The sequence below is a fragment of the Exophiala oligosperma genome (genome assembly GCF_000835515.1).
Source record: "Exophiala oligosperma strain CBS 72588 unplaced genomic scaffold supercont1.7, whole genome shotgun sequence".
Lineage (NCBI taxonomy): Eukaryota > Fungi > Ascomycota > Eurotiomycetes > Chaetothyriales > Herpotrichiellaceae > Exophiala > Exophiala oligosperma.
The window spans coordinates 2,029,851-2,043,662 of NW_015622824.1; the positions used below are offsets into that span (position 1 = coordinate 2,029,851).

Below are 13,812 nucleotides of genomic sequence, written 5' to 3' on the forward strand. Positions count from 1 at the left end.
GTCAAGAACAGACAAACAGAATCTGTAAAAGTGATGGAAGAAATCATTCTCTATTCTTCACTTCTCGTGAATCTTCTTTCTTTCATGCCGTATGAAATTCTAGTGTCTGCGTCCATGTCTGTCTCAATGAAAGGATCGTCATTTCTCTGCTCAACCCACAGACCTGGGGGAGCATATTCGTCTTCTTAGTTGGTTCGTGTCAAGATCATTCCGAAAATTCCTTCGTCTCTCTCGTAATCACCACGTTCAGAGTCGTGCTTTATGGTCGGGTAGTCACGCAGCCTCCATCTTCTTGAGGATCTCCGGGAACTCCTTCCAATCATACATGATGTGAGCGGCCTTGCATTGCTCAGTCAGAATCTTGGCCATCTGGTCCATCTTCTCTTTGCCCTCCTCGATACCATAGACTCCGACGTAGCCAATCAATGGGATACCGGCACGCATGGCAGCAGTGGCACCACTCTTGCTGTCCTCGACCGTGATGCATTCTTCCGGCTTGACACCGAGTTGCTCACAAGCGTAGAGGTAGATCTTGGGGTCGGGCTTGCTGGACGGTGGGTTGAGGGAGGTGGCGGCACTGTAGACATGGGCATTGGGGAAGTAGTGGTCAATGCCGACCTTCTCGAGGGAAGCGACGACACGGGGTTTGGCCGAGGTCGACACGACAGACATGGGGTATCCAGCCTTGTGTAGACGTTCCAACTCTTCTGGGGCACCGGGGCAAGGAGTGGCTTTGGCGCTGAGCTTCTTGATGACCTCTCCCAATTCACGGTTGACGTACTCCTCGAGCTGGTCGGGTGGCATCTGGAAGTTGTGCTTCTTCTGGAGTCCGACCATCATGCCACGGAAGTTCTGACCGACAAAGTCTTCGAGGAGAGAGTCGACGGTGTAGCGTTCGGGGACGTCATACTTGGCGAGGAGCTCATTGGTGAGATCGGCACAAGCTTCGAAGGCGAGACGTTCAGACAAGACGAGAGTGTTGTCGCAGTCGAGGAGGATGTATTTGACCTAGAGCAAAGTAAGGAGTTAATTCAAAATGACACACGCAAGTGAGGTTTGATTCAATTTTTGTGAGGAGGCGGTCAAGGGGTGCGCAAGAGTATCTGGGGGAGGGTGGAGGTAAATACCTTTGGCATTTTGGCGGTTGATGGTTTGTGATTGTTGTTGGAGAAGGAAGAAAGGTGGTCTGAGAGAAATTGTTCTATTGAGAAGAGGTACGAGTAGTGGGAGCAAAGAAGAAAAAAAAAGAAGAAATTGTGATTGTTTTCTTTTTGAAGGAGTGGGATGTATGAATGGTCAAGTGTGAGCTGGACAAATGGGTGTTTTAAAATGGAAGCAGCGACGCCCAACGACTTTTTTGTGGCGGAGGGCGGTTTAAGCGATCAACAGTGAATGCGGATTGGAAAACATGGGGAAGACAAATACTCCGTAGTACTCCGTACATAGAACCAATTCTAGGGAGTACAAGTATGAGTACATACGGTGAAAGGGAGAAACTACTCCATACTTGTCCATGTACTGTAGATGCTCTAATACGTCATGCCACCAAGTTACTGAACAGAAGTACTCCGTACGAGTACCTTATTGAGGTGACCTCCTCTATGCTTTATATCACCACATATACACCATCATACAGAACACTCTGTGTATCACTAGATTGATACAGATGAATAGAAATGAACTTCACATTCATATTCATGTTTATCAAGTATGTACATTTCATGATCAACATAACCAGACACCCCTTGTCCTCCTCTAACCCCGAAACGCCACAAAATCCACCAAAATTCTTTAGCACCCGCGAAAACGATCATCAGCCACCGACGCCCAACAAGCAAAATGACGTCGACGTTTGCCCTTGCAATCTTCACAAGCCTTCATGATTGACATTTCCATTCCATGTTTTTTGTAGCCAACCATGCAATGATCTCGACATTCATACCTCGTTCAAAAGTGAGAACGTAGTCGAGTCCCTGCATACAGAGTACCCTGTACATCTTACCGCTACGAGTAATGAGCAATCAGTGGCTTACCCTGTATTGCCCTTGCAGATTAAAAAGCCACCGCCATCACCTGCAAGGTATGGGCACCAGTATGTACAGTAGAACGTCGTCAATCATACAAATATCCTTGGTTACCATCCTTCAGACACAAATTTGTCTCATGTTTTGCTCGCTCACCCCACTGAATAACAAAGTACTCCCTACAAAACTGCCCATTTTGTCTGTTTTCTTTTTTGGTGTTGTCGGGCAGAATGAGAATCCCACTCTTCAAACGTTTGGTCATCACCACCTTCAACATCTTCTTCCCACCTCTGGCCGTCCTTCTCATCACCGGTCCGAATGAAGACTTTGTCTTCAACTGCGTCATGTTTTTACTAGCCGTGATCCCTTCCCACGTCCACGGCTTCTACATCTCGTTGACCTACTTCAATCGGAAACGAAAGATCCGCAACGGTGTCTACCCGGGCAAACCGAAATCCCTGATCTGGAGCGAACGTGTGAACAACGGTGGTGCGGGCTGGAAGGAGGTGGAGAGACTGAGGCGGCAGCAGAAGGAAGGCGGTCGCTTGAGCAGGAGGATCAGTCGTCACAAGGTCACCACCAATGACGGCTACAAAGAGTACGCCGTGAGCCCTCAGTTGAGCAGGACAGACACGGGGAGAAGTAGCAGGAGGAGGGCCAATGGTAGGGGACAACGATGAGAAAGGAAAAGACGAATGTTGTGGTTTCCTTCTTCACAAGATGGCGTTGTGGCTACCTACGACCATACTCTGGTTCCTTTCGCGTGCGATAAGCCATGGGTTTTGCTGGTGGGGATGGGACAATTGTCCCCTGTTTTGCCCAAACCCTTCCTATCCTGCTTTACGAGATCAATGATGAGAATTGGAATATCCGCTGCCTTCTGGGAGCGCACCGCATTACAATGTCTCGGTGTGTCCCAACAGCCACTGCAAATGACGATATGACGACCTGGGTTGGAATTGAGGCTGCATATGACCACACAAAAATGTCCTGTGTATAAACAGATATTGTCAGCATTGCATTCCACACATAACGGTCTCATTCTTCAATAAGTATGGACGACTTACTCTGCCCACATCAACCCTCGCTCGAAATGTTGCACGCCCATCGTACCCTGCGGATCATCCACATCGTCAAACCCGCTAGACGCAAAGATGGCCTCGTACTGGAGGTCGGGCTCCGTTATGGTGATGGGCTTGACCGGCTTGTTCTGAAACCCCAACAGGCCGCCCCAGGTCATGTTCTGGATCGCGAGGAGCGTTCCCGTCGTGGGAGTCTCGAAGTCGAGGTCGCTGTTGGCCACGAGAACCCTCCGAGTCGCCTCGATCACCCGCGGGAGGACGCGTTGGATGGGATCGGCAGACATGTCACCCAGGTTCTGTGGTCCACCTTGGCCTTCGACGAAAGGGTTGCCATTGCACAGTGACCATTCACGATCGACGGGGGCGTGCATGGCCTTTTTGACGTCCTCGCGGTCAAAATATACGGGCGTGTTGGGATAACTGTAGATCAGATCACTGGGAAACCCCAGAGGGTCGCCTTGCAGAGGACATTGGAGGGTTATCAGGTACGGATTGAAACATGGATTTGCACCGTACGCGGCAAAGTACGCGGCGTGCCATATGTCGCAGTCCGCGTCGACGGTGGAATTGAAGTACTTGGGGGGCTGGACTTGGGACGGCGGGAACTTGTCGACGTGGGTATCGCGATAATCCACATAACCACACGTCTGGTCGATCGAGGCCAGCTTGGCCATGAAAGAACTGTTGTAGCCCAAGACATTGTTGTACTTTTCGATGAGAGGGTATATGACAGCTTGCGTCTGGACCCATCCGAATTCTCCGATCGTAGGGTTGTAGGTCAATGCGCCTGAGGCAGTTAGGGTTGGGAATCTGGACAGTCAGAAAAAACAAAAAACCTAACATACCGGAAAGATTGAAGTGGTTGGAATCATTCCTGTCGAGCATACCAGACGCGATGTAGGGAACGTATCGTCCTGCATAGCTCTCGCCCGTGACATAGATTTTGAACTTGGAGATAGCAAAAATCTTTTGGAAATTGAAAAAAAAGTCGTTGAACTCCTCTGCGATTCCTTCCTCGGTCCTCGCACGGGACTCACCAATGGAGAAGCCAACGCCGACGGGATATTCGACCCTAGACCAAAACCAAAAACCAAAAAGTATTCAGTTGTCGCATTGGAATGGGGCGAAAGGACAGCTAAAAGAGCCGCAAAACATGCCAGAGCACATTTGTGAGGTTAACCCAGGAATACTTATTGATAGTTGGACTGAATTGACCCCAGGCCCATTGGAACTTGCCGTTCTCCTGTAAAAATCCCTCGAGTGAGCTACAACCTGCATGTATTGGATCAGTGACCGCACAGGATGCTGCTGGTGCTGCTGTCTATCATGACTTGCTCACCAGGACCACCGTTCAGCCAAATGGTAATTTCGTCGACGGGCTCTCCCACACGAGGCTGAAAGACAAAGAACAAACCCCTAGAGGCGTTGTTCATGTCGATCGGTACAACACCAGAGTATAACTCCCCGAGGTCAAAGTCCATCTCCGGCAAAGACTCGACCAAGTATTCTGTCGGCGACTCGTGAGTGGTTGATCGGCATTGGCGACATGGAGCGACGACCACTCACTCTTCGTATTGTTTTTGTAGAACCGGAAGGGAGCAGCACGTTCCTCGAGACCCTGCGAGGGACCTGAAGGAAGCATGACTCGCGTCACTTGATCTCGTCGCACAGCTTCTGATAGTAAGCCGCCGGGTCTCATGCTGCTCACCCTCAAAGTAGACAATGCGACGACCAACAATACCGTAGTCCAGATATATGAAAGCATGTCGTGCATCTTTCTTCGATTCCTGTCTGCAAGAGATCCAGAAGATACCGATATCTGGAATGCCAACTTTGCAGTGTGAACCCTTGAATATATAGAGGCTCGGGAAGAGACTCCTCGCGATCCGGCCCTTTCCACCACAGGATATTGACTCGACGTCCTTTACCAGGCATGAGAGCCGTGGCTATGGAAGAAAAGAGTAATGTATGACATGACCTGATGGCAAGTAGTCGGCCTAGTGACGGATTAGGAAACCGTTCTGCATCTAGAGTGAGATGATTGGTCAGATCGGAGAGCTTGGAATGGGTTGGACTTCAGGCACGGCTTGGAAGTCTGGAATTGAAGATGAGGAGGACGACAGGACTTACTTGGAACGGATTCTCAGCGAGCCACCATCTACGCTAACAAGATCTTAGCTTTTCTGCTCTCAGCAAGCCCGGTCTAAGCCACAATACGATAATTCAATGGCCAAGCGAGGTCAGCTGTTGAGGAGTAGGAAACCAACTGGTACTTTTCATAGAAACAATAGCATGGCTGCAGGAAGATGATCTTGGAGGGACAAGATGGCGTCAGGGGCTGAGGCAAGGTAATCGTTTGGTACGAGGGTGATTGAAACACAAGTGATGGACGAGAGGGAGATTGATAAAACTCGGGGAGACTGCCAGGCCAGAACAATGGATCGAACAACACACTAACAAAAGTCCACAAGGACAAAATATTCAGATGTCCATATAAGCCAGGGACAACAATATTGTAATTGTAAGAAGTATCTGCATCCCTATGGCCTTCAGGATCTTCGTAAATGCTCCTCAGAAGTGTCATGGTCCTCAAGGGGATATCTTCCGTGTCGGTCATTGATCGTACAAGACATTAAAGAATACATCGAGGTAATATTCTAGTGTGGAGCAGGTGTCTTTCCAGCCCCGAGACACACGGGTCAGCTTGTGTCTGGTATTTCCTCATGCTTCGGCTTGGGTGGCCTGGGTCGGAGTACTTTCTTCGTTCTTTCCCGGTAAAGGATATGGGCTGAAGTCTCGACTGCTGGTGCTAAAGTTGGACTGGATGGGAGGATGTTTTGCACCTGCGGAACCACCATTCGTCGATTTGTCGGCCGCTTTTTCGGTCGGAAAGTTATGGTTATTCGGTACTGGTGTGTTCATGGCGCTCGGGTCTGTTGAGACAGGGCTCGTCACATCTTCGGTGTCGTCCAATGTCACGGAGTTCAAGCCGTGCAAACCACCTTCAATGTCTCTCACAAGTCTCACGAACTCCTCAGGCACGAGACCACTCTCCCCAGTTCGAGGATCTTCAGCGACCAGCCATCCTTGGCCATGACGATATGATACTAGAATGATCTGGCCTTCCTTCAGCGGCAGCTCATTTTGGTGTTCGCTCTCAAAATCAAACAGTGCGACAGCTTTCCCGTGCATTTCTTCGTCGGGGCTGGCGATTGTAAATGAGTAATCTTTGGAAAAGCACGTGTCATCTTCAGCTTCGGAAAAGTCATCCTCGGACATGGGCTCTTGAAGTCGAATTGGTGATTGCTTTCTTTGCAATGGTTTGGCAAAGTTTGAATCTCGGTGCTGCGGCGGCTGCGGCTGGCCCGGAAATCGCAGCACATTATTGTCGTAAGTATCTACAGCCTCACCCGGCCCGTCCACCTCATCTGGAAGGGTGGGATCGACCAAATATCCACGATGAGGCCCTGCATCGCCTGGGGACCTCCCTCGATCGTTGGACTTGTGCTTTTTATGTCTGCTCGTGGTGACAATGGGTGACTGGATGTCATCGTCTTCGCTGTATGGAGGCCCATCGTCTTTGAACGCCAGTGCGGGTAGTCTGTCACGATTCCATGAGGAAGGCGGCGTCTCTGACATCCAAGGCGGTGTTGCTGACCAGTGCCCTCTTCCGTCTTCCCAAGTGGAAACAGCGGGATCTGACAGTCTCCGTGACTCGCTCACTGGCGTCGATAGCCCCGACTGGTTCGGCGGCGGACCGTAGTGTAGGGGATGTGTCGATAAGTATGCAAAATCTCGTACAAGGGTATAGGGAAGGCTCGAATGGAAAGCAGGAAAAACGTGTGACGATGGTCTAGATTGCGGCTGATGTGAGGCCTTGGAATGGTTGGAAAATGAGGACATTCGCCTTTCGACGTATGATGTCGGTCTTTGTGAACTCGCCCTTCGCAACATAGGTGTAGTTGTTATTAAAGGAGGAAGAGCGGGAGGACTCGTGGTGGCTGCGCCCAAAGGCGGTGACATGGTAGGAGGTGAGGCTGTGATGGTGGCCATTATCGAAAGGGTGAAAGAGGACCGGCCGCCCACGGCCACGAGGAAGAAAAGAGTATTCGAGAAAAGAAATAAACGAAGTTCAATTCGGCATGCGCGCTTGCAGGCACGAGAATTCAATCGGCGGCTAACAAGGATGCTCGAGTCGCTTAGAGAAAGGCGAGAAGGCGTAAAAGGGCGAAGACGGCGAGCGCTTAAGGATTATTGGGCCAGAGACCTATAGAGGGACTTTATTCGAGGATGCTTGAGATGTTCATGTAGAGTCGGTTATGGTGTGAGAAAAGGACGTTCAGCTGGAACCGGTGGAAGTTGTGTTGTTGAGATCGAGGCCAGGACAGAATGCGCCGGAGCTATTTTTGGATACACAGCAGACGAGGCGGAAGCGTGAGAGGTCAGAGCGAAGGAGAACGGTAGTTGTAGAAGGACATGGTTGTTGTCAACGGTCAGCAAAGAGAAAAGAGAAGTTCTTGGATATAGCGAGAGGGTAGCGAAGATCTAGCCATGACCATGAGTCGAGTGGTATGCAGATCAAACAGTCCATCGCTGTGGCCGCCGTCGATATGCTGGGTGGCCACTGTACGGAGACTTTGGTTGCCCTGCCCACTGGGTCAAATTAAATAGGGACCGTCTGACTAAACTAGCCGCCTGGGGAGCCTCTTACGGAGTATTGCCTACGGAGATACTACCTACCTGGATAGTAACGTTCCCAAGCACTATGAACTGTGTCTTAGAGTCCAGCCAGAAGTCTCAATATGCATCTAGTTGCCTGAATAACGAGTCCTTGCCTAGGTCTGCCTCTTTGTGGTGCACTCATCATTCGTAGTTTGTGGACGGCCTGATCCCGTTGACGCTCCATACTAAACTTCCCTACTGTCTGACGGTCGTAATATCCCAATGGCTTTTTGTAGTAGCTCGTTTCAGACAATCTGGTCTAAGCCTTTTTTGGATTGGAAGACAGCATTCCACTCATCGAACATTTTCCACCAGATCTAAATGTACAAGTGTTGTAGCGAGTATGACCATTCGACATCAACATATTCATTTTCACAGCGGTAAGTCATGCGTGCCCATTGTCCTTGTTCCTGACTTTAATTCAATGATGATCACCAATATTGGAGCTGTCCTAGTCCAACGATGAGGACAACTTACTTTTACGCAACTTTGCTGAACGCAAACACCTACCATCTTTCCTTTGCATATACTGATTTATGAAGTCAACACTAACATCCTCGACCCAAGACTTCACACCATGATAATATCATAGTAACATTCTATTTCCTCCTTCCTACCATGTCGACCGATCCTCGATTGGCCCGCCTCCAGGGCCGCACTAACACTCCACAACCTCCCAAACCGCAGACACCACCAGCTCCTGCTACAGTCGCGGTAGAGTCCCCTTCACAAGCAACACCTCCACAGGTTGACGGAAGCGTTGATACGCCAGCACCAGTGGCAGCACCTGCAGAACAACCTGACACGTCGTTCAAGCTCAAATTCTGCACAGTATGCGCCTCGAATAACAACAGAAGCATGGAAGCGCATTTGCGACTGTCGACCTCAGATCATAAATACCCCGTAATTTCTTTCGGTACGGGTTCGTACGTACGACTGCCTGGCCCTTCAATCTCCCAACCTCAAGTCTACAATTTCAACACGACGTCCTACACGAAAATGTACGACGAATTAAACGCTCAAGATTCCAGACTATACCGTAATAACGGCATTCTGAACATGCTGGATAGAAATAGGAACATCAAGTGGGGACCGGAAAGATTTCACGACTGGGTTGTCGGCGCGGCGAGAATGGAGGCTCTGAATCGGGGAGACAAGGGCGCCGCCGGTGCCGAAGGAGGTGTGGTCGACGTCATTTTCACCTGCGAAGAGCGATGCTGGGATGCTGTAGTGGACAATTTGCTAGATAGAGGAGCGCCCCTCAATCGGCCAGTGCATGTGTTCAACATTGATATTAAGGACAATCACGAAGAGGCACTTGTTGGTGGCGGAGCAATCCTCGAGTTGGCAGATGCTCTCAATGAAGCTGCAGTACAAGAGAGGCAACTCAATGGTTCGACTGGTTGGGAAAATGGAACCGGAGTTGCACGGCAGAGTTTCGATGAGAGAGTGCCCGATATCCTGGCTAGTTGGCAGGAAAGGTGGCCCAACCTTCCTGCATTATGGACTCTTTCTTGGTTCTGAATAGGAAAAGGAACAAACCAGATTTGCTATTTAGCGAGGCGTTGGGGGGGTTGTTATCCCAGTGGAACGCAATGAATATTATGATGAGATGCTATACACCTTAGAGAGTGTCAAACGATTGCATGAATTGAACTGGTTAATGAAATTTGTCCCACACAATCCTATATCTTTAAAAATGGAATCTGAACCGACTTATGAATTCGAGTACGAGTACGGAGTATTAGCAATAACTATTCTTCGTACTTAGATATTGAGGTACTGTACGGAGTATGCACGAGTATTGTGCCTTTGTAAAGCCGAGCGTGGACCTCGGTAATGTCTGTCCCCACGTCAACATCTGGTTGTTCTTTTGTGAGTGAGACGTACTTGTCGGTCAATGCTAGGCTTTGGGTGTGTGCCATGTTCTCACAGTCTATTACGTTCCTTTTACTTTCGGTGTACAAATGCAAGTTTCCTCCTCGGTTGCAGCGTGTACTTGCATGTCCGGGTTCGGTCCTTTTATTAGAAGAAGTTCGATTTCTGTCACATCACGCTTCCTAGACGACATTATCAGCATTCGACCTCGCACGACACCACCGCCGATACAATCCTATAGACGGAGTACAACAACGGCGAGACTTCCACATAGACGCTCATTCTGCTTCCGCAGCCTCGGCAAGTTTCCGAGACAGTCCTCTTGCATGGGTGCTCCCAAACCGGGAGACAGGCCTCACGTTTCTGGCCGACGTACGGGCGCAGGCACGGCGACCATGGCGCCGCCTTCCAAGTTCGAAGTCCGAGGTTACTCTGAGCACAAGTCCCCCAAGCCGGCCTCGCCGTCGGCCAGCATAGTCCTGATCTCCCCTTCGAACGAAATCCTCCTCCTCCACCGCGTACGGACGTCCTCGGCCTTTCCCTCTGCTCACGTTTTTCCCGGGGGTAACCTGGAAGCCTCGGACGGCCCGTTGCCGTCTGACCCGCAGGATGTGAACCGACACATAGACAGTGTCGCTTACCGCACGGGAGCGATACGGGAATTGTTCGAGGAGACGGGCATCCTCCTGGCGCGGTCGTCGCGCGAGGCCGGGTCACTTCTGGCGGTGTCGAAGGAGCAGAGGAAGGGCGGGCGCGAGGCAGTACACCAAGGCAAACTCACGCTGGCGGACTGGTTGAAGAGCGTGTCCCCCTCGGCCGTGCTCGACACGAACCGACTCATCCCCTTTACGCACTGGGTCACACCCCCAAACGTGCCCAAACGCTTCACCACGCAGATGTACTTGTACTTTGTCGACCGGGCCGAGAGCGGGAACCCCAGCGTCCACGCCACGGGGGACGAGGTCGAGACCATGGCCCCCGAGTGGCGGAGGGCGAGTGACTGGCTGGACCGCGCGCGGTCCGGAGAGGTCATTCTGTTCCCGCCGCAGTTTTTGCTGTTGTATTTAATATCTGGCATTCTGGATCGGGGTCTGGTGGGACAAGGGCGGCAGGAGGAGGACGAGACGGCGGTGGTCGCGAAACGGGACGAATTGAGAAGGAAGATCGAGGGCGAAGGGTGGACCAACAAGTTCATCAGTCCGATCGGACTCCAGTTCGGTCGGGAGGATGGCAGGACGGTGTTGGCGCTGGACAAGCCAGGCCCGGAACTCAAGGGGAGCGGTCTGAAGGGCGATTCAGAGTACGTCGTGCTGGTCAAATTTAGAAAAGAAGGTCCCCGGCAATTGGACGTCGCACTCAGAAAAGATGTGCTTAGAGACGAGAGGGAACTCAAGGCGCAGAAACAGAAGGGCAAACTTTGAAAACATCTACTTGGCTCTTTGATAGAGTCAGTAAATCTTCATGATGGTTAGATGTGTGTTTAAAACGATGCATAACAACTGTAGATGAGCAACGAAAGATGTTAGACAGTTAAAAGTTCTTGCGAATTTTGTCTTGTGTGTATTTACGGGGCCATGAAACTCGTACAGTCATATATCAAGCAGCAAAATCTGAGTCCGTATCTCAATCTCTCCATCAACGCCACTTCGCCTTGCCGATGCAGCGACTACTACGATCAAGAGTAGAGCTTCTTGTCGAAGCTGTCCAGACCGTGGACATTGCCTTCAGCCTGAGCGCTGACGCTGCGGAGTTCGAATCGAACCTTCCCTCTGCCGACGTCCTCGCGTAGCTCAACAAGACTCTTGCTGCCGATGTCCTGCAGTGAGTGCTGTAGACCAGCGATCAGGTATGGCACGAATTTGGTAACTGAGCCTCGGTCGAGGACAGAACCTGACACACCCTGGGCGACCAGCAACCTATCACCCTCCGAGAAATATCTAGCTGTGCCGGCGTTGCTAGCCTTGGAGTCCTTGCCCCCACCGCCAGCTTTCTTGTCCTCCATGGCATCGATGCTGCCCATGCCTCGATAAGCCTTGACGAGCTTACCTTCACGGTTGACGAAGGAAGTTCCAGGAGACTCGGTGGTACCAGCAAGGAGACCACCCATCATCACGGTCGAAGCTCCCATAGCGAGACCTTTGACAATGTGGCCTACGTTCTGGATGCCACCATCAGCAATACAAGGAACTCCAAACCTTGCCGCGAACGACGACACGGAGAAGACTGCCGCAGCCTGAGGACGGCCCACAGCCATGACTTCCTGCGTGATGCAGGCGCTGCCACTACCCATACCGATTCTCAGGCCATCGGCACCTGCAGCAATCAGGTTTGCGGCTTGTTCTCGAGTCACTACGTTTCCAGCAATAACGTCGAGATCAGGGTATGTTTGCTTGATGTATTTGACCATTTCAATCTGATATAGGCTGTTACCCTGGCTGCTGTCGAGGATGACAATGTCTAGACCAGCTTCAACCAACTTCTGGAGTCTGTTCTTATCGTCTGGTCGGGTACCGATAGCAGCGGCAGCAATCAATTGTTTCGAGTGGGGTAGTTTTGAGGCAAGAGGATAGTTGAGGTTCTTCAGAAGATCGGATCGCGAGAGCAGAGACACCAGATTACCATCCTTGTCAACAATTGGCAACTTGCCCTTTCGGGATTTGCGCAGGACTTCGTTGGCCTCTAGAAGAGTGGTTCCTGCTGGTGCGGTGATCAGGTCTTTCGACATGACCTCCGTCACCAAATCTTCTGGCTGAGGGTGGAACTGGATGTCTCGAGTTGTGACAATGCCAATCAACTTGGACTTGAGCTGGCCGGTTTCTATCAAGTCTTTCAGTCAGTCGACGCAAGACAAAAGAAGATTGTGAACAAGGTAAAAACGTAGTTGACTCAGACAGAAATCTCCAAAGAATCCCCATTGCAAATTCATGCTTCGGATGAACGAAAGTTTAAAAGGGTAAAATGGTTGAACATCATCGAAATGAGCAGAACGAGCTGTGTGCAGACATACCGGTGACTGGAAATCCGCCAAACCCCCATTTGTCCTTCAGTTCTTTGGCCTCAGCGACAGTGGTCTTTTGGGAGAGGACGAGAGGCTCAGAGATGAAGCCATTCTCGTATCTCTTGACTTTGCGGACCATATCTGCCTGATCTTCCGCAGAACAATTGTGATGAATGACACCTAGGCCACCCAACAGAGCCATATGAATAGCCATATTCTCTTCTGTGACAGTGTCCATAGGAGAGGAGAGGAGCGGTGTCTTGAGGGAGATGCGTTTGGTGATCGGGGAGTCGAGTGCAACTTCAGAAGCGGCAAAACCTAACCACGTCAGGATGGCAGAGATCACCGCGTCAAAGAGGCCTACCGATATATCCCGGCTGGATGAGGAAGTCGTTGTATGTCAAGGCACCATTTTTCTTCGAGTCGAGCAAGTCGTGGACATCAAGACCATCGCGGGACTTGTACTCCTTGAGTACTTCGAGGGCATTTCGCCAGTCCAACTTCTCGAGGTCTCGGTTGAGAGGGACGCCATTGCTGGCAACATCTCCATTAGTGATGGGCATTTTGCGACTGGTGGAAGAACAGCACACGTCTATGAAACAGTGATACTGGGGGACAGGAAGGGGTTTCCCGAGAAAAAGAGAACGAGTAGAAAATTCGCGGTGTGAAACTTTTTTCAAGGGAGGGCGAGATGCGCTAAAACCAAAATGGAATGGCTCGTCCCCGCCCAAGAAAAGACACTGGCTACGATCAGTGATCGGTGTACGGAGAACAGACAGTCAGTCACTGCCAGACCATCATGACGGCACATCGCTGACCTGTTGATAAAGGAGGGTGTCAACTCGGGAGCAATGTAATTACTACCTGGAAACGCCTGAGGCTTCATGTATCGACGAGTCACTGATGGCCTTCTCTTCACAGGTAAGGTTTGTGGCAAACATGGCACAGTTGAATTTCCCTTAGCCAAAAGCCGTCATCGGTAACAGCTCAGATATATATTGTCGATGCCAACAGAAGCTGTGAAGTTTCGTAGAGGAGGGTTGGGGGATTGTTGACAGGATCAGTGGCGGCACCTGACAGAACTAAACACCTCGCTTCGAGATGCGAA

At 50.7% G+C, this 13,812-nt stretch overlaps 6 protein-coding genes across 7 annotated transcripts; 2 read left to right on the plus strand and 4 right to left on the minus strand.

Moving 5' to 3' along the window:
- Positions 1 to 18: 18 nt before the first annotated feature.
- Positions 19 to 1,449, minus strand: PV06_07978 (uncharacterized protein). The gene is made up of 2 exons (XM_016409267.1): positions 1,128 to 1,449; positions 19 to 1,008 (listed from the first exon to the last, which is right to left on the minus strand). The coding sequence occupies exons 1-2, from the start codon at positions 1,134 to 1,136 to the stop codon at positions 274 to 276; spliced, it is 744 nt and encodes a 247-aa protein (XP_016261021.1). The 5' UTR covers positions 1,137 to 1,449; the 3' UTR covers positions 19 to 273.
- Positions 1,450 to 3,087: 1,638 nt separating this feature from the next.
- Positions 3,088 to 4,880, minus strand: PV06_07979 (uncharacterized protein; the record flags this gene model as incomplete). The annotated part of the gene is made up of 5 exons (XM_016409268.1): positions 3,088 to 3,893; positions 3,952 to 4,178; positions 4,297 to 4,378; positions 4,446 to 4,613; positions 4,673 to 4,880. 5 exons carry the CDS (start codon positions 4,878 to 4,880, stop codon positions 3,088 to 3,090), a joined length of 1,491 nt encoding a protein of 496 aa, XP_016261022.1.
- A 567-nt stretch (positions 4,881 to 5,447) lies between these two features.
- PV06_07980 (uncharacterized protein) lies at positions 5,448 to 7,673 on the minus strand. The gene has a single exon (XM_016409269.1). It carries the CDS (start codon positions 7,157 to 7,159, stop codon positions 5,828 to 5,830), a length of 1,332 nt encoding a protein of 443 aa, XP_016261023.1. The 5' UTR covers positions 7,160 to 7,673; the 3' UTR covers positions 5,448 to 5,827.
- Positions 7,674 to 8,165: 492 nt separating this feature from the next.
- PV06_07981 (RNA polymerase II subunit A domain phosphatase ssu72) lies at positions 8,166 to 9,502 on the plus strand. Its single transcript, XM_016409270.1, has 2 exons — positions 8,166 to 8,208; positions 8,396 to 9,502. The coding sequence occupies exon 2, from the start codon at positions 8,447 to 8,449 to the stop codon at positions 9,350 to 9,352; it is 906 nt and encodes a 301-aa protein (XP_016261024.1). The 5' UTR covers positions 8,166 to 8,208; positions 8,396 to 8,446; the 3' UTR covers positions 9,353 to 9,502.
- A 244-nt stretch (positions 9,503 to 9,746) lies between these two features.
- Positions 9,747 to 11,275, plus strand: PV06_07982 (uncharacterized protein). Its single transcript, XM_016409271.1, has one exon. The coding sequence runs from the start codon at positions 9,796 to 9,798 to the stop codon at positions 11,125 to 11,127; it is 1,332 nt and encodes a 443-aa protein (XP_016261025.1). The 5' UTR covers positions 9,747 to 9,795; the 3' UTR covers positions 11,128 to 11,275.
- PV06_07983 lies at positions 11,232 to 13,366 on the minus strand. 2 transcript variants are annotated; one of them, XM_016409272.1, is made up of 3 exons: positions 13,069 to 13,366; positions 12,714 to 13,022; positions 11,232 to 12,523 (listed from the first exon to the last, which is right to left on the minus strand). In XM_016409272.1, exons 1-3 carry the CDS (start codon positions 13,265 to 13,267, stop codon positions 11,382 to 11,384), a joined length of 1,650 nt encoding a protein of 549 aa, XP_016261026.1. In that variant the 5' UTR covers positions 13,268 to 13,366; the 3' UTR covers positions 11,232 to 11,381. The 2 variants fall into 2 exon arrangements, with proteins under 2 accessions (XP_016261026.1, XP_016261027.1); XM_016409273.1 differs by having other exon boundaries at positions 12,714 to 13,366.
- Between the last annotated feature and the right edge of the window lie 446 nt (positions 13,367 to 13,812).